The sequence below is a fragment of the Anabrus simplex genome, chromosome 9, assembly GCF_040414725.1.
Source record: "Anabrus simplex isolate iqAnaSimp1 chromosome 9, ASM4041472v1, whole genome shotgun sequence".
Taxonomy (NCBI): domain Eukaryota; kingdom Metazoa; phylum Arthropoda; class Insecta; order Orthoptera; family Tettigoniidae; genus Anabrus; species Anabrus simplex.
The window spans coordinates 155,725,215-155,745,698 of NC_090273.1; the positions used below are offsets into that span (position 1 = coordinate 155,725,215).

General features: G+C 41.6%; 1 protein-coding gene across 2 annotated transcripts in view; it reads left to right on the plus strand.

The window, feature by feature from the left end:
• LOC136881004 (uncharacterized) overlaps positions 1-20,484 on the plus strand; it is a 1,030,421-nt gene that overhangs the window by 823,107 nt on the left and 186,830 nt on the right. For both annotated transcript variants that reach the window (XM_067153581.2, XM_067153580.2), the window contains exon 3: positions 12,073-12,208. In XM_067153581.2, coding sequence (XP_067009682.1) covers positions 12,073-12,208 — 136 coding nt within the window. The remainder of the gene's footprint in view (positions 1-12,072; positions 12,209-20,484) is intronic.

Here is a 20,484-nt window from a genome sequence, read left to right on the forward strand (position 1 = left end):
AATTCCACGTGCTCTTGTTTGGAAACAAATTCCACGTGCTCTTGTTTGGAAACAAACTCACGTGCTTTTTTCTGACAGCTGTCATCCGCCATCTTGCATCACAAACCTCAGTGCTGTACTCTTTAGCTAGATACCTTTGAAATGTGGTGGCGGCAATTTGAAAAATTCTATGTGCTCTTGTTTGGAAACAAAGCCACGTGCTTTTTTGACAGCTGTCATCCGCCATCTTTAATCAATAGAACACTGTGCTGCTATCATGCGGGCAATTTCGTCAGCTGTCATCCGCCATATTTAATCCACAGAGCACCGTGCTGCCCTCTTTATGACATGTAGCAGCGGGCAATATGAAAAGTTATGTTAGCTGTCATCCGCCATCTTTAATCAAGAGAGCACCGTGCTGCCATCTTTAGCTAGATGCCTTTGAAATGTGGTGGCGGCAAATTGAAAAATTCCACGTGCTCTTGTTTAGTAAACAAACTCACGCGCTTTTTGTCAGCTGTCATCCACCATCTTACATCGCAAACCTCAGTGCTACACTCTTTAGTTGAAATATGGTGGCGGATAATTTAAAAAGAAAAATTCTACAGCAGCCATCTGTCGACGCTAATTGCACAAGATGGTGGCTATACATGACTCCTTAAAGGTGCTTATGCAAGATGGCCGCTATACAAAGGTTCTTATGAGACCCCCGTGGGATGCTTGCGCAAGATGGCGGTTGTACAAGGCTCCTTATGAGACGCCCTAGGGATGCTTGCGCAAGATGGCGGTTGCTCTTATGAGGTGGCTTAAGGGTCCTTGCACAAGATGACTAGAGATGCCCTAAGGATGCTTGCGCAAGATGGTGGACGCAAGATGGCGGCTATACACGACTCCTTATGAGACGCCTTAAGGATGCTTGCGCAAGATGGCTGCTGCTCTTAGCTTAGAAGCTAACGTGTCATGCTAGTTCGATTAATTAAATTTGGGGCTTAAATGCAAAATGTTAAATATCTCGAAAACGGTGCATCGTAGAGCAAAATGGACTAAACTTTTTCTGCCCAATACCTCGGTTCGCAGTACGAGGAACAAGAAAAACATAGAGTAATGATTAGATCGACGGTTCGATCCCTACCTAGGCCCTTTGGCATTGGCAGCCATCTTGCGTCCACCATCTTGCGCAAGCATCCTTAGGGCATCTCTAGTCATCTTGTGCAAGGACCCTTAAGCCACCTCATAAGAGCAACCGCCATCTTGCGCAAGCATCCCTAGGGCCTCTCATAAGGAGCCTTGTATAACCGCCATCTTGCGCAAGCATCCCAAGGGAGTCTTATAAGAACCTATGTATAGCGGCCATCTTGCATAAGCACCTTTAAGGAGCCATGTATAGCCACCATCTTGTGCAATTAGCGTCGACAGATGGCTGCTGTAGAATTTTTCTTTTTAAATTATCCGCCACCATATTTCAACTAAAGAGTGTAGCACTGAGGTTTGCGATGTAAGATGGCGCATGACAGCTGACAAAAAGCGCGTGAGTTTGTTTACTAAACAAGAGCACGTGGAATTTTTCAATTTGCCGCCACCACATTTCAAAGGCATCTAGCTAAAGATGGCAGCACGGTGCTCTCTTGATTAAAGATGGCGGATGACAGCTAACAGAACTTTTCAAATTGCCCGCTGCTACATGTCATAAAGAGGGCAGCACGGTGCTCTGTGGATTAAAGATGGCGGATGACAGCTGACGAAATTGCCCGCATGATAGCAGCACAGTGTTCTATTGATTAAAGATGGCGGATGACAGCTGTCAAAAAAGCACGTGGCTTTGTTTCCAAACAAGAGCACATAGAATTTTTCAAATTGCCGCCGCCACATTTCAAAGGTATCTAGCTAAAGAGTACAGCACTGAGGTTTGTGATGCAAGATGGCGGATGACAGCTGTCAGAAAAAAGCACGTGAGTATGTTTCCAAACAAGAGCACGTGGAATTTGTTTCCAAACAAGAGCACGTGGAATTTGCCGCCACCACATTTCAAAGGTAAGTAGCTAAAGAGGGCAGCACAGTGCTCTCTGGATTAAAGATGGCGGATGATAGCTGTCAAAAAAGCGCATGGGTTTGTTTCCAAACAAGAGAATGTAGAATTTTTCAAATTGCCGCCACCACATTTCAAAGGTATCTAGCTAAAGAGTGCAGCACTGAGGTTTGTGATGCAAGATGGCGGATGATAGCTGTCAGGAAAAAGCACGTTTGTTTAAGAGGGCAGCATGGTGCTCTCTGGATTAAAGATGGCTGCTGTCAAAAAGCATTTTTCAAATTATCCGCCACCACATTTCAAAGTTAAGTAGCTAAAGAGGGCAGCACTGTGCTCTGTTGATTAAAGATGGCGGATGACAGCTGTCAAAAAGCACGTGGATTTGTTTATCTCGCGCTAGTGAGGTTAAGTTGGTAGCACTAAGGTTTAGGCCCGCTAGGATGGCAGCACTGCTGATGACAGGTGACGAATTTGCAGCTACTGCGATAAGGAGGGCAGCACGGTGCTCTGTAGTTTAAAGATGGCGGATGACAGCTGTCAAAAAAGCACGTGGCTTTGTTTATCTTGCACTAGTTAGGTTAAGTTGGTAGTACTCAGGTTTAGGCCCGTCAAGATGGCAGCAGTGAGGTTAGCGATGCGTTGTTGTCTGTCAAAAAGCACGTGGCTGTCAAAAAACACGTGGATTTGTTTACTTCGCGCTAGTTAGGTTAAGTTGGTACCACGGAGGTTTAGGCCCGTCAAGATGGCAGCAGTGAGGTTAGCGATGCGTTGTTGTCGATGACAGCTGTCAAAAAGCACGTAGCTTTGTTTACCAATTCAAATTTCCCGCGGGAGGCGGAGGAGGCCTCTGGGAAGGGCCCTTGGTAGGCGGAGGCTGAGGAGGTCTCTGGGAGGGCCCCCCCGTGAGGCGGAGGCGGAGGGGGCCTCTGGGAGGGCCTCCCGTGAGGCGGAGGCGGAGGGGCCCCTGGGAGCCCGGAGGAGGAGGCGGCGGCTGAACTGTCCAATTATACCACTGTCGTCTTGGTCTCCATCTACTTCTCTTACCCTCCATAACTGAGTCCATTATTCTCCCAGGTTACCTATCCTCCTAAATTCGACTCACATGACCCCACTACCGAAGCCGGTTTATGCGTAGAGCTTCATCCATCGAGTTCATTCCTAACTTAGCCTTTATCTCCTCATGTATAAATTAAACTTGAAATCAAACACATAACAACGACACTTACACTAAAAAATTGTTCCTGAAATATCAGTCAACGTCACAAAAAATAAATAAATAAATAAATAAATAAATAAATAAATAAATAAATAAATAAATAAATAAATAAATAAATAAATAAATAAATCTATAAAAATTCGCTTCACACATAATTAACAAGTAACAAAATACCTAAAAGCAAATAATCATTAAAGTGCCGGGTAATACAGCTAGTGAGATACATAGTTCCTTGACACCCCTGGTTTACTCTGATGGCGCTTTGTTAGACTCCAGCCCTAGAGTTTAGTGTCTCAACTGCGATATCCCGGTACAGCCAGTGTCCGCTGTTGTTCTGTAACCGCATGTAACTGTAGGTGTTTATCAGAGCGTTATTGGAAACTCAGCTGAACAAGTTAGTGGGTGTGTAAAAGGAGCAAACACGTCGTGTCGATTGAACAATAGCCATCGAGACGTCTTTATGTTCAGATGGAGCGAGTGGCAGGTACGAGGCGGTAAAACATGTCTGAGTTGTAGAGATAATCTCAAACCAGGGATGTCACTTCACACTACAATGTGGGACAACTCAGTGAAGGGTGGCGTCACATTATACCACATACAAGAGGAGAAGTGAAGTGGGAGAAATAGAGTAAAGTTGATCCCCTCCTAACGTAACACAGGTCACCGCCGGAGCATCAGTTAGTACTGTTTAACTCCGGCTGTGGACTTGCATTCGGTTAGAAAGTGAGTCCACGAGGTTGTGCAGGTTAAGTTTCTCGCTGAGAATTCGATCCCGCAGTCCACCAAATTGCGGGGATGCTGATGTCGGCGTTTTACCCGCTATTCCGACATGTTCCACAGATTTTCAATGGGGTTCAAGTCAGGTGATTGTGCAGGCCAATCGACAAGTAATAGGGTGGGGGAGTGCTCATAAAACCAGTCACATATGCGTCCAGTCCGACGAACCTTGCTGTTGTAACAGGAGTAACAATAGCACACTCATCACACAGATATTGACTGAAAGGCAGCACCTGGTCATCCAGAAACATGCTGGTTCATGTTAATAATCACCTCAGTGAGGTACCCAATCCATGATACCAAAAACAGTCCCAAAACATCACACACCCTCCTTCGCCTTGAACCTGACCTTGCAAATGCTTCATTTGGCCTTCGGTACACTCGAAGACATGCAGCGTTGGAATACAGGCAAAAGCTTGATTTGTCAGAACACATAACATTCCGCGTTCGATGATTTCTAGCCCGTTGAAAACACACAGCTCCATGTGCCTGTGTAAGCAATAGCGAGGTGAGCGACTACAGATGTTCATTGCATGCGGTTTCCTGGGATGGACCTTTATTCACTGTCGAGTGATCTCGCTCCACAAGCCGTGAAACGCGACTCCGGTCCCTCTCAGTCAGGATCTTCGTCTGACCACAATTCTGACGTCGTGTTTGGACACCACTGCTCGGAGACACGTTGAACAGTCAACTGAGAAACACCAATAAATCCACCACCTTCACACACCGTACCGCCAAACACGATTGCCCCTTTCTGCCACTCTGTCACATCCTGACCTAGACTGTCCTCAATGTCTCACTGATCGCTCCCGGCTTATGGTCACGTAGACCGGGCGAGTTGGCCGTGCGCGTAGAGGCGGGAGATCGTGGGTTCGAGCCCCACGGTCGGCAGCCCTGAAGATGGTTTTCCGTGGTTTCCCATTTTCACTCCAGGCAAATGCTGGGGCTGTACCTTAATTAAGGCCACGGCCGCTTCCTTCCAACTCCTAGGCCCTTCCTGTCCCATCGTCGCCATAAGACCTATCTGTGTCGGTGCGACGTAAAGCAACTAGCAAAAAAATATATATATATGGTCACGTAGAGGCAGTACGCGTGCGGTTGAGCACAGGACTCGCTCGCTCTGCCATCTGTACAGGCTTGACGATCAACGTGTACATGTGTACTAGGATGGCTAATGTTTTGTCTGATTAGTTTAAATTCCAAAAGTATTCGCTTTAAATAAAAGCATATATATTTATTTTGGTTTTCATTTCTAATTAAATATTTTGCGTGGGAGATATTATAAGAGAGTTCGGAGCCTTTAGAAACATTACAGCTTTCTGCATAAGTTAAGCACATTATTTTCTTCACTACGATATTCTCGAGGAGAGAATTCAACCTATTAAATGGTTCAGTTGTCAATCAGGCTTGGCACGCAAATCATTATTTATCTGTTCAACTTTGAGTTTATTTGCTATTTTCGCACTGTATCTTGCACCCTCTCACTCACAGCTTTTTTCCTCGAACACACTTGAACAACTCATATAGCTCAACGTTCACTTCTGCAAATAAAACTAACTACCCCTTCCTTTTCACTCCTCAATTCCTATTTTCCCCACACTCACTTAAAATTTAATTTTTATCTGGACAATACTGCGTTTATGTAAGGATTTCATCTCTCAGCAACCTTTCTCACTGATAGTGCTTTCCTACTTCCTGTAATTACATTTCTTCTTCTCTCGAGATCTGAACTCGCTCGTCCCTTGTTACTCGTGTTTACTGAAATGCTGCGGTATTCATGGCGGCGAGTGAATGTCTCAGTGTGGGTGTCCTCTGTGCTACTTTAGCAATATATGTACTTAATCAAGGATTTGCTGTCTCGAATTGTGTTGGAATTTCTTCCGAGGAATTTAGTGGTGATGTGGAGTGTAGTGAGTTGGCGATCTGTGACGATATAATGGTGAAATCAATGAGATTGGGTTTGTGCGCCACGTGGTCTGGCTGTGACATACTTAGGCACACTACGGGGCCGGCTTCTTCAACTGCTACGAGTGATCCGCCTGCAGGTACGCAATGGAACGTGGAAACTATCCTCGCCCTTATACAAGCAGGAGACTGGTTAACTTCTGATCGTAAGTTTTATTTTCTTCCTTACCGACGGCTAATCTGTCTTGTTTCCTTACGGTCCCAATTTCGACCCATGATTCGTTGAAATTACGCTGTCATGCGAGCCATTCCCCATTAAGTTTCTTACCAACACTGTTAATCCTGTCTGGTGATGTGCAAATTAATCCTGGTCCGACAACGAATAATGAGTTCTCTGTGTACTGTCAAAATATCAGATCCATAAAAATATAAGATTACAGACTGTGAACTTCATGTTCAAGAATTAGCTGCTTTCGACGTTATCGCCTTATGTGAAACTTGGTTGACGGATTTTGTGTTTGACTCTGAAATCCAACTCTCTAAAGAATTTTCATTATTCAGGGCCGATCGTAGAACTGCATCCCCGGGAGGGGGTGTTTTAATCGTTGTCAAATCTAAATGGCATGCGACCCTACGCTCCGACCTGATGAATGACTGTGAAGCTGTTTGGGTTGAAGTTACATTTCATAACATAAAATATCTATTTGCATGTTTCTATAGACCACCTCGTTTTTATCTCAACTATTCTGAAGCTTTTCTTTCCTCTGTGCTTAAAGCCGTTCATTCCAAAGATAACATTGGCATACTAGGATACTTTAATCTGTCTGTCTCCTGGATTTCCCCTTCATTAGTTCAGCCTTCTAATAGCCTGGACAAATGGTATATGGACCACTATATTACTGGAATGAACTTCAAACAGCATGTCTTGGAAAACACCTACGGAAATAGTCTTCTTGACTACCTGCTTTCCTATAACGAACCCTCATCTGTTTCTGTGGGACGAAATATTTTTAACTCCAACCACAAGTTTGTTGAAGCAACTTTCATTCTCACCCCTCCCCGTGCTTCGAGATGTCATCGACCTGTCCTTCGGAGCTCTGTGCCTGTTGGCGTAAAGTTGACTGGCAGACTGTGAATCGTACCCTGTCCCTGTTACCATGGCATTTGTTGCAAGTAGGTGAAGTTCAAGATGCGGTGGACTTATTTTATGATTGGACGCTTGGACCTCATTCCTACTCGTTCGATGTCCAGAAAATTCCCCCATGGAAGAAGAGTGATACTAAAAGTGCTGAACTACTAAAATCGGTAGCCTGGAGACAATGGAAAAATGCGCCCTCCGAGAGAAATATTCTCTGACCTTCGCAAACACCACAAGTACTTATTAAGGCGGGATTACTCAGAATATATTAACGGAGCCTGCCTTGAAGTAAAACACAACAGTAAAAGGTTCTGGTCACTTATAAATAACAGAAGAGACAACAAACGAGTACCGGAAGTGGTAATATGGGACCATTCTGTAGCCAGCGGAGCAGATAGACCTGAATTATTCAATGAATATTTTACCTCTAATTTTGTTAAACCTGTCCAGTATGCTCGAATAAAACCTGTTACTTCCCATAGCCTCAGTAATATTTCTACCACTGAATCTCAAGTGTACTCCCTACTTTCGTCTTTGTCAGAAAATAAACCCACTGGTCCTGATGGTCTCAGTCCTATCTTCCTTAGGAATACAGCAGTAAGTCTTTCATACCCTATTAGTGTGATATTCAATCGGTGCTTCTCAGTCGGCTACTTTCCGAGCTCCTGGAAACTTGTGTATATCACACCCGTTCTTAAAGGTGGACAGAGGTCGGATGTCGCAAATTATCGCCCGGTCTCTATATTACCTGCTTTACCAATAATTTGTGAAAGGATCATCCATCAGCATTTGCTTGCGTTTACAATTCCATATATATTCCCTCAACAGCATGGTTTCCTTCCTGGAAGCTCCTGCGTAACTAACTTGGCTATCCTCCTCCATCATGCCACGTCTGCCATCCACGCGGGCTCTCAACTTGATGTATGCTATATCGACATCGCGAAGGCCTTCGATACGGTGGATCACACGCTTCTTGCACACAAACGTTCTGAATGGTTTAACGTGCATGGCAGACTTCTAGCTCTAATTAATAGCTTTCTGAGCGAAAGACTACAGTGCGTGGTCCTTGACGGATGCAGGTCTACCCCCACCACCACCCTCTCTGGTGTCCCGCAGAGTAGTGTCCTAGGTCTACTTCTCTTTGCCCTGTTTATTGATGACCTTATCGATACTGTTTCCCACCATTCATGTGGAATCCTTTTGCAGATGATTGTAAAATCTTCAAGCAGATCGATTCCCCTACAGATACAATCCAATTGCAAAATGCTCTTGATTCACTGTCAGGTTGGTGTACTACATGGCGCCTTAAACCTCATCCCTCCAAGTGTTCCACTATTTCGTTCACACTTCGTAAATCCCCTGTTATACAAGAATATCACCTACTGAACCAACCGATTGCTCTTGTTGACAATCAAAAAGACTTAGGAGTACATTTTGACAGTAAATTTTTGTTTGTCTCGCATGTGCTGTGTCACTCGTCGGTTTACTCTACAGGTTTTCTGACATCACAGATGTAAATACCCTCCGAGTATTCTACGTTTCCTGTATCTTACCTGTTGTTGAATACGCCTCTCTAGTCTGGTATTTCTGCTTCTTCAAACCTCTGCCACCTTGACCGTGTACAATCTTTTTTCTGTGCTATCGTCAGAGCCAGGGTCCCTGCATGTCGGACCCTAAGCACTATCCAAGTGCTTGGGAAACTGAACCTCAAGACTCTTTCTGCTCGGAGGAAAGTAGCCGACCTAAAGCTGCTATACAAAGCAGCTAATGGTCTATTTAGGTCTCCAGATTTAGCTTCCTTATTCCCCCTCCACGCCCCATCCCGTAGTACCAGAATGTAGACCCTATTCCATATTCCTTACTCCCGGCTTTCTCTCACCCAAAGATCCTTTTCTATACGTATTCCAGCAATGTTTAATACATTACCTGTCAACAAGAACCTAGACATCTTCGTAATGTTTCCTTCCTTCTGTCATGATATTTCTAATATAACTTAATTTTCCTTCTTGTTCTTTCCTGTTCTGATCCTGTATTTACTGTAAATGTATTTTTCCTTGTTAATATCGTTGTTTATGTAAATATGTATTATATATGATTGTACAGTTTTTATTGTGTATATGTGTGTCCTTTGTAAATATTTATATATCTTTCATTTTAGATTCATATCTATTGTACATAGTTCGGATCTTTGTAATTCGGCGTTATGCTGTTGCTGATCCTGAATAAATAAACATTTAGCACATGAAAGTCTCTTCACGTCAAGTTTAACTGAACTGCCTGACCTCCACCTGATCAGCAACAATCTGAGTTATGAATAGAACGATGCAAGCTGGGTTGTAGGTAACTTGAAAGGAAACAGTCACTGCGAGCATTTCTAGGCAACCAGAATTAGAACGAAAGAACTGGAATATGAGTACAGAAACATTTACTTCTCGTCTACATAATTCCTATCTACATTTCTTTCTCTCTTTTCCTTAGACTCGAAATAGTTTTGATAGTGGTTCGACGTCGCATTAATACATAGAGGACCAGTTTCTTGTGCGAATGTTAAGTGTTAACAGGGCTGTTAAGTAGACTTAACACACAATTTAACAAAATTAACTTAATTGATAGTCAGTGTCACTGATGAAGTTGTTAGTATTCCTACGTATTTCCACAGTTTCCCGTATAATCCTAGATTGGCTATCAATTAAGTAATACGTGGTTGCCAGCCATTCACCTCCCTATCCCTTCACTATTGTTATTTTGTTTCCGTGTTTTCCAAATTCGTACTTTCCTCAACACCAGATGTTTCATTCCGTGCTTGTGTCAGTGTCATACTCTGATAATGTGTGTACACCTGTTATGTGACTCCCTCCCAGACTGATTCTGATGGTTCCGTCAACTTCCGCTTCGAATGCTAGCGCTGTACCGTGTACGGTGTACCATCTGGTGACGAATGAACGTACCACTTACACTTCTATTACTAACGTCTAGATTCAAACCCTCAGTATTGTAGAAGTCTTCTTCGAGAACATTCGAGTTCTCTGCGGAACATAAGGAGTTCCACCTTGTTTTCTTGACACGGCATAGACCCATTTCATGTGTACAAGTACGGACCGCGAAAGTATCAATGGTAACATTTGTATGACCTGTTAATGATGTGTGAAGCGAATGCGTGTACATTTCTTTACTGTGAAGTTGATTGATTTATATTTAAGAACATTTTTGTAGTTCTAGAGTTATTACTGTGTGTTTAATTAAAAGTTTTAGTTTTACATAAAACAAATCGCGTGAAAATTTGTCCTTGTTACAGTCCATATTGTCTGAGAAGTACTTGATCCCTTGAAATGCATAATAACATTAAGTGATAATTTTATGTATTTATGCGTCGCCCCATAGGTACGATGTTGTGGTGAATACAGTTTTAAGAGGAAGTACAACTGGGCAACCATCCTCTACATAACACTATCAGAGGGAAATATGGAAGGATCCGACACTTCGAAAAGTTAAGGTAGCGACCAAAGATAGACAAGAGCCACGAAGGGCGTGAAAATGAAAGACTCCCTAGGCCCGAGTGCTCTAATACCGTCGGGGTCTGAAAATAACGAGGGTTGACCAAGGGAGGTCGGATAGGGTAGATGAAAGTGAGGAGCCTGACACAAGTAAGTGGACGCAATGCCAGGACTCAGCTCAGAGCCCCGTGTCGCCAACCCACGCTCCCAAGCTGAGAGCCCTGGGGTCCCTATTAGTCGCCCCTTACGATAGGCAGGGGATACCGAGGCTGTTACTCTACCGCTCCCACCTCACAGGGGGATATAGATATCATGTACACGATTCCAATTGTCATTGAGACGGTCACGAATCAGCCAAGCGAACCCGAAGACACTTGTCTGGATCATTTTGTACATAATCATTATCACCCCTTTTAACACTGTTCCCCCCACACCCATTCCGGATAGTAGCTGTACTTGGCATTAAATGCCATCCCGAGTGTCACTATTGATCTCAGCGACCTCAAAACGTATGGATTTAACATTAATATACAGCGTTACATGTCTCCGTGTGTCTTACAGTATTCTCTCCAGATAGTATGAAGTCATATATGACTCAAGATTGCAGGTTTAACAATAGTCGTAATTTGTAATCGTTTAGCTTGGCCGACATCTTTACGTGAAGGTATATATATTAACAATTAGTTTTATGTCCCAGCGACACAGAAAGGTCTTATAGCGACGGTGGGATAGGAAAGGGCTAGGAGTGGGAAGAAAGCGGCCTTCTGCTGACATTTGGGGTTCGAACCCACTCTCTCCCGAATGCGAGCTCACAGCTGCACGCCCCTAACCGTACGGCCAACTCGTCAAGATATTGCTCCTTAATTGTGCACAACCCGCTAAGTACAGAATGTGTTGCAGGCTAGGCTAAGCCTTCGCCTGCAATTACTGCAGTGGTCATTTAGCAGTCTGATATTAGAATTACTCAAAGTTGGTGAACTAGGAAACCTCTCAATGCCTCACCGGTAGGTGAGAAATGAAGCAAATAGTTCCAGTACACGAACGGACTAGACAAATGTGTTTTTAGTAAACGTACTAAATAGATAGATGAAAGAGCAATGGGAAAGTGTGACTTAGAGCCAAGTTTTAATTTTGCAGGTTTTAAGTTGAAATGATTATATTTACTGAGTTTATCAGGGTTACTAGAAATTTAAGAATTACTACAGAAAGCGTTGGAATATATTGGCTTGATTTTGAAGAAATTCAGCGTGAAGATTACCTTGAAATATATCGAAATAAAGGTATGTGATCACCAACTAATGGACGTCAATTAGGACACTACACTGAAACAGGTGAATACATTTACGTGCGAAATGACTGCAGATAAGCCAAACATTAACTGATAAAACATTGATGGAGAACGCTAAAGTTGCTCTCTAACTCCACAACTCCATCTGCTTGACTTGTCGTACATATTAATAGAAGTTACAATACTGTAGTTTCGCTTTCATTCATGCCACATCTTCAGTGTTGTAATATTTTTTCTATTCTCTTTCAGAGGAAGCAGTCCAGCGATAGGAAACTCACCCTTAAGAGACTCGAACCCACCATGTCCGGCCGTTACAGCTGTGAAGTGTCTGCTGATGCTCCTTCCTTTCACACATCGCTCGTCTCGGCAGACATGGAGGTTGTGGGTACGTATGACATATTTATTTATTTATTTTATTTATTTATTTATTTATTTATTTATTTATTTATTTATTTATTTATTTATTTATTTATTTATTTATTTAATCAATGAATCAGTCACCACTGATCTGCATTTAGGATTGTCGTCCTCGTGGGAAATTCGCTATTAATTACTTACCTAGTCTTTATATAATGATTTCAAACCGGGATGAGTGGCTCAGACGATTGATGCCCAGGCCTTCTGTCCCCAACTTGGCAGGTTCGGTTCTTGCTCGGTCCGCTGGTATTTGAAGATGCTCAAATATGTCAGATTTACTGCCACGTAAAAGAACTCCTGCGGGATTAAATTCCGGTATCTCGGCAACTCCGAAAACCATTAAAGTAGTTGCTGGGACGTAAAGCCAATAACATTATTATTATTTATAAATGATTTTAAAAACATGGAAAGTTATCCAACATCATCCTTGGTTAATTTTTCCAATAAGTAATGCCCCTTCTTATAAACGAATATTCGTTCCAATTTGTCCTCTTGAATTACAACACTAGCTGATGTGCCCGTGCTTCGCTACGAAATTCTATACTGTATACACAATTCTAGGTTAAGTGGTGTACACATTGTGAGTAAGATTGTATTAAATTGCAGAGCTCTTAACGTTAACCCAGAAGCGCGACGGGGAAGTCATCACGTGAAGACTGGGTTAGGTAATTTTCAGTTTAATGGCAGACCTCTTGCCTACTATCAGTCACAAACAAGTTGGGGGGTTTTCATTACGATGTTAGGCCCACTTGCGTACTGACAGTCCTTAATCGAGTTGGGACTTTTCATTATAATGGCAGACACTCACTCTCCACCAGGCCATTTACATCCTCAGAGAGACTGTCTTTGTGGTTTTCCCAACTGAAGTCAACATAGGTCATTACAATGACGTCAATAGGAATGTCGCGGTTAAAAGCAATGCTATCATATGAAATACTCGATCAAGCGAAAAACCGCACATTTTGTCACTTTTAACGAACTAACAGTCCAAGTTCCAGAGCTGGAATAACCAGCCCAGAGACAGCCGTGAACATTCATCTTCCATTATTCCGTAAAGTGTGCACACTGTTCAATTCAATCAGTGCCTCAGAGTAGAAATCGAATAGCTGGAATACTATGAAGAAGCAGTTTCTTACCTATCAGTAGTATAAGAACATTTTTGAACCAGAGGAATGGCATGCTAAAGAAGAGAGTTATCTAACTCCCCAGGTTTTTCCCGCCAAAATTCAGGCAGGCTGTTTTACTCGGTACGCAGCAGTAATCCCATCTATCAGAGATGAGTGGCAGCAGAAGACACAAAGCATATCACAAAAATCAATGGTCAGTGTAATGTTATTGCTTTCTATATTGTAGGCCTTCACATTTAGTTTTCTTCCGACTCTGTGATATTAGATCTAATGTAAACTGAGTCCCCTTTTTTTCATGACTCACTCTTGCCTTTAAAATTATTTATAGCGTAGACTGTAGTTCCTTATTCCCCGACTTTACATATTGATTTTCATTAAATCGTGTTTACCCATTTTCTCGCGTCTCGGCTTTGATAGCAACAATCATCCAAATTCTTGAATATCTCTGTTATCATAGCTGGTATAATAAAAAGGTATAAGACACAAATGATCGGGAATTTAACACGATATAACTTTAGTTATGCAGTATTTATAGATAAGATCACTAATAACATGAATATTGGAGAATTACATTTTAGGCCTTCCCCTAAACTACCATATCACTCAGCGTGAATAAAATTATGTATGGCCTAGATTGTAGTGACTCATTCCCCGACATTACAGACCGATTTTCATTAAATTCTCTTCAACCGTTTCCTCGTGATGCGCGTACATACATACATATAGACAGACACAACTTACGGAGAATTAAATAGTGGATTTCCTTATTATTGTGGACACGACTGATAATGAAATACCATTATTTTTGAAATTCTGAGCAATGTACAGACAAAACTCGTATTTTATATTTTATATTCTATATATATATTCTACTTGTAAAATCTCTAATCGAGCTCATATGTGTACACACGTCAGTCCAAACCTTCTATCCACTGACAGCTCGGAACTTCCCAGTTAGTCGACTGTCTCTTTTCTCGCAAAGTCTTTGAGCCCAAAGTTTGCAACACTACCTTTTTGACCGACAGCATTTGGAATAAATCGTGCTACTTTACTTTCAATCTTATTTATTTACATGTTCAGTAGTGGCTAAGTTAGGGTTCGTGGACCTCTCCTGCGCCTACCCAAATAAATTACAGCATGAAATTAGAGATAAGTTAATAACAAGCAAAAGACTGAAATAGAATAAACAATACATTAATAATAACAATCGTATGGCCTCAGCTACCGTGCAAAGACATTTCGATTTGACACCATCTGGCTGTCTGCTCGTCAATTTCCACGTTCCATTGTACTCCAGGCCCACTAGATGGCGTCTGTGGCCAAGATTTAATTAATTTTGACGGGAAAAACACCAAATGTGTCACCGGAGATCCTTTACATTCCGACATTGTAATTTCTGCAAATTGTTTTTTTTTTTTTTTTTTTTTTTTTTTTTGCTAGGGGCTTTACGTCGCACCGACACAGATAGGTCTTATGGCGACGATCTGCAAAACTTAAAAGTATAAGTACTATTCGGACTCGAGGCCAGTTGATCCTATTCCTATGAGGATAGGAGAGAGATTTGAGTCCCCAGTCCATGACTTCATCAGTTCTGATCCCGAAGACTCTCAAGATTTCCATCAATTTCTTGGGGGGAATCGTCCCCCTGGCACCAATCATAAGACTCGTTACCTGAATATCCTTTAACTGGTATTTTTCTGTGTAATATGGCACTGTATGCAAATAGATATGTCTCCTTGCGGCAACAAATTCGACTGACTGTGTTAATTGCTACTCGTATCTTATCGTCCTTAACATCGATCTTTCTGGAGGAGTACGTAAGAGGCTGAGATCAGGCATTCTTGTGTCTAACAATCAGAAATATGTACCTACATTTCGAAGAAAATTGTTTCTCTGATTTAGCTTCATATTCTTTAGATCCATGTAGTCTAAAATAACAAATGGGCTTAATGAATTACTTTCTTACTTATTGTTACGGGGTTACCCGTGAAGCAGAAAGAGGTTAAAGAAGGGTCTATCTACAATATCAAAATTAATTTAAAACTTGAACGGATGGTTATATTTCTTTTAGAACTTCAAACTTAACATTTTTTCATAACAATGAAACATTAGGTAGAATGACAGTTTCAGAAATTGGAAAATTCAAGATTCAGACCTTGACAATTCTGGGCTACAAGCCCCTAGGTTACAATTCCAGAGATACCGGATCCAGTTTACAACTTTAATTCAAACGAGGAATCATTTACTCAAGGGCAGAAATCCCCTAATTCAAGAGCACTTGCTCCCAAAATAAAATATCTATCCTTCCAGAGGCACTCTTTACTATTACAAAAATTTGAAAAGAGCTAACAGGCTCTCAGTTTCTTACAGCCCGCTCAAGGCAATATTACATCAAACTATTACACACTCTGGCCTCACAAGGCACGAATTACAAACGAAAATTGCTTAATACAGGTGTATCTCGTACCCAACCTACAGGACCTTTGCGAAAAAAGAACAGGTTAAATAAAACGGCCCGAACACAAACTGAATGGAGGCGAACTCTGCGCTCCAGATAATGAAATATTAAAACCTATAGGGCTCTTGGCCGATGAAACAGGGGCTATTCGCAAACTACTGAGGTGGGTCGCATAGAAATATCTTTAACATATTACAGAAAGGTTGCAAAACGTAGTCACCTCAAAGCAAGATGAAGGGGACCTCGAGAGGGTAACTCACACTCTATCCCCGATTTACAGTTAAAGATTTTATGAAGTTTTTACTTTAGCCGAAATAAAAGTTACATTTCATAAAAGTATTGTTACATAGATTCGGACCTTCCCCCCGAATAAAACTGCGGAGGTAGCAAGAAAGAATGAATTTATGTGGCCATTACCTTATAGATGTTCTGCTGACCGAAGAAAGAGGCGGCGCCGCCTCCTACCTTAACACACATACACAGAAAGACAATGATCAACTGACAAGGAAACGTTAAAAGCCGCAGTTTATATACCCTCAGGGAAGGTTCGAGAGCATTCAAGACTAATCAGGACACACCGTCTTAATTTTTATTGGCAGATTCAAAGTGAACAAGAAATGCGGGATTGGTTGAAAATCAAGTACGAAAATTCGTGATTGGCTATATTCAAAACTGGCGGAAAGAAAAGGAAGTATTGCCAACCCAAAAATAAATGAACAAAAATAAGTTATGGAAAACCTAGGAATATGAAACTTCTTTAAGTTATAAGTTCTTCCACCTTGCACCAGAGTGTATGATCAACGTTTTTTGGTAGCGTCATCTGTGGAAAAATGTCCGAACTTTTTGATATATAGCAGAACAAAACAAGGAGAAATTCAATCAGTTTAGGAAACTACAAGGTAACAAAATTACTTAATATTTCAGTAATGACATCTTCTGATTAAAGTTCTAAGTTCGTGTTGTATCAGTTTCCACTTTCGTTCGATAGAGGAGATTCTTAAGGCGCTGATTTTGAATGAACGGAGTAGAGATATACCTCCCGGAACACTTATTATATAAAGTATGTTTTAATTTTACCTGATTTGGTATCTGTATTTTCATTTTTTTAAGTTTAATGTTTAGTTTAATATGTTAATATTATAAAAATGTAGTTAGTGTGTTAATAAACCTGTATTGTATTGTACAAAGACGCTGGGGCTTTTCAGTCTCAGTGGCATGTAAATCATCAATAAATTCAATTCGACAATTCAATCGTGGGAAAACTAGCATATGACCTCTACCTTGGAATTATGGTGTTAACTTTGACTCTCATGAGTTTCGTTGGCGTAGGATAATACTTGATCCGGTAACTTCATCCTAAAATTAGTTATCAAGCCATGTCATTCCTGGCCGTACTTCTTCTCCACACTTTAAATGTCAGTACATTCACATCTGCACTTAAATCGTTAACTAGTGGTAGTTTAGGTCTTCCAGAGGGTTCCAAGAAGGTTAGATCTTTCTCATATTAGCCTTCTTCCATTCCACAAACGTGCTTTCCCATGTATACGCTCTGATGTTAGCGCTTTTTGTTTGTTTCACAGAGATTTGCTAGAAACATTTCTATGCATTGAACAAGCGCATTCAGAACTCGGGTTCATTATTGCTAGCACACGTACGAGCACAGAGCAAGTGAACTCCACAACAGAAAAACACTAATTGAGCGGAGCTACAAAATCCAATGGGGTGTTTTAAAAACCTTTGTTGCTTTAACTACACAAAAAATAGTCGTCGTGGGAACTATACAGTAATATGACCTCGAGTCATCAGAAATAACGAAACGTGAAATGGTGGTGAATGTGGATTAAAGGGGAAATGTAATAATATTATCATTTCGTCGCAAGAAGAGAGAATTCGAAACATTCAAATAATAATAATAATAATAATAATAATAATAATAATAATAATAATAATAATAATAATAATAATAATAATAAAACAAAGAAAACCCCATGGCGCAAAGACCCCGAAGGGTCATGGACTACCGAGGGACAGTTGCTTAGCCCAAAGACCTGCAGATGACGACGTGACGTGTAGTCAGCCCGACGACTGTCAGATAGAACTTCAATTGTTACCTTGTAGGCTGATTGGACCTCGAACCTGCCCTCCGTGACCTGGCCGTTAATAAAACCTTGGACCACCGAGTAACAGGCAGGGTCACTACCCCTACACCGCAATAATAGTAATAATAATAATAATCATAATAATAATAATAACTGTTCCGAGGTATCTGTGGAACAGCAGAGGAGAAAGAAGGTGCCGGGGTGAACGGGTCTAACTACAAAATCAAAATTAATTTAAAACTGTAACAAATTTATATTTTTTTCTCTCTTTAAAAAAAACAACAAGTAACAAGGTACCAGTAACAAAAATTTAAGTCTAGGAAGGACAAGATTGGTGGTATAAACAGAACTTGGGCTTCAAGCCCTCACTTTACATTTCCTAAGCTCTCAGCTCACACAACACATATTTACCAAAGGGCAGAAATCCCCTCCATACATGGAGCACTTGCTCCCAACTTTTAATATCAAGCCTCTCTGAGGCACTTTTACCACAAATAAAAGAGCTGACCCGCTATCAATTTTCTGAGCCTATTAAAGGCCATATCAGACTTTACTATTAACTGCCCTCCAGGCACAACTTACAAGGAAACAGGGGTATCTTGTACCCAACCTACTGGGCCGTAGCAGAAAAGAACAGGTTAAGTAAATGGCCCAAAATACAAAGATGAATGGAGGCGTGTAATTGCATTCCTACATGAAACTTCTTAAAACCTAAGAGGCACTAGGCCGATGAAACAGGGGCTATTCCCAAACTATGGAGGTGACTCGTATAAGAAAAATTTTAAGGTATAACAGAAGGGAAGAAAACCAGTTACCAAACATAGTCACCTCAAACCAATATGAAGGGGAGCTCTAGATGGTAAAGCACTCTCTATCCCCGAATTGCACTTACAGATTTAATGAAGTTTTTACATCAAACGGCAAAAAAATTACATGTCGGAAAGATAGTTTACATTTTAACGGGATTCGGACCTTTCCCGAGGGTTAAACTGCTGAGCTAGCAAGAAATAAAGATGTTAAACGGCCATTACGTTATTGAAGAGCTGCTGTCTGATGAAAGAGGCGCTTCCCGCCTCCTGCTACATGTCCATACACTAGGTTAGAAGTTGATGAAGTGGCCGAGAGACCAGAAAATCAGCAGTTTTTATACCCTCGGGGAAAATTCGAGACCTTTCTTGAATAAAACAGCCACACCCGCTCAATTTTATTGGTCAGTGTAGACAGTACACTACAAATCGTAGAAGAAAGACATGATTGGTCAAAAATTAATTATAAAAATTCTGGATTGGCTCAATTCAAAACTGGCGGAAAGAAAAGATTAATATTGCCAACTCACAAATGAATGAACGAAATTTAGTAAAAAGAAAACTTATGAGTATAAAATATCTTCAAGAAAGTTCCGGCATTTCGCACCAGGGTGTATGATCATAGTTTTTTAGTAGAGACATCTATGAGACAATGTCCAAACTTCTTGATCAATGGAAAACAAAACAAGTTGAAATCCACACAGTATTGACAACCTCGTAATCACAAAATTTACGGTAGTGACATCTTCTGAGAAACTTATGAGTTGATCCAGTTTTTAAAGTTCAGAGTTTCTCCTGTAGAAGAGGATTTATTGGCGCAAGATTTAAAACTGCGGCGTAGGGGTGTACCGCCCGGTACAGACCTCCCTCCCAAAATGTCCTTCCAAATTTTACCAAAATGGAATCATCAACTGAAGAAAATTTCTACTTCCTTGCAAATACATTGGTAGAATAACATGGAAGAAACATTAATAGTTGAAGAGGAATTTGCCAAGTCTATTAACGTTGATAGGTAGAAGAATTTTGACGAGAAAAAATTTCAAAGTCTTCTTTTTTTGTGTGGATAACTACTTAAACTCCAGATTTAGAGTGTCTTTGTTGCCGTAGAATGTCAACTACATGATGAAAATTTTGACGGCAAGACCAGCCGTCGCTACCGATGTCCAGTCGAGGTCGCCCGGATCCCTCAAGTACCCTCAGATACACCTCTCCCGCTACTACGAGTGAGTTAGTCGTCGTGAAGGACGCCGCAGATGCAAAGTTTATTTACAGTCCCCAGGTAAGCTGGCAGTTGGTGCGCCGCACATCAGCCTTTGCCGGGAGATGGACTCCAGCGCGTCGTACACAGGAAGACATCACGGGAGTGGAGTAGGCACAGTGAAGGCACAGATATATCAAATCAAATCATCAAACACAACAATCTAAATTAAACGCTGTGTTGTGTCACTGCAGCCGGCCCCGTGGTGTGGGGGTACCGTGCCTGCCTCATACCCGGAGGCCCCGGGTTTGATTCCCGGCCAGGTCAAGGAATTTACCTGGACCTGAGGGTTCGTTCGAGGTCTAATCAGCCTACGTGATTAAAATTGAGGAGCTATCTGACAGTGAGATAGCGGCCCCGGTCTAGGAAGCCAAGAATAACGGCCGAGAGGATTCGTCGTGCTGCCCACACGACACCTCGTAATCTGCAGGCCTTCGGGCTGAGCAGCAGTCGATTGGTAGGCCAAGACCCTTCAAGGGCTGTAGTGCCATGGGAG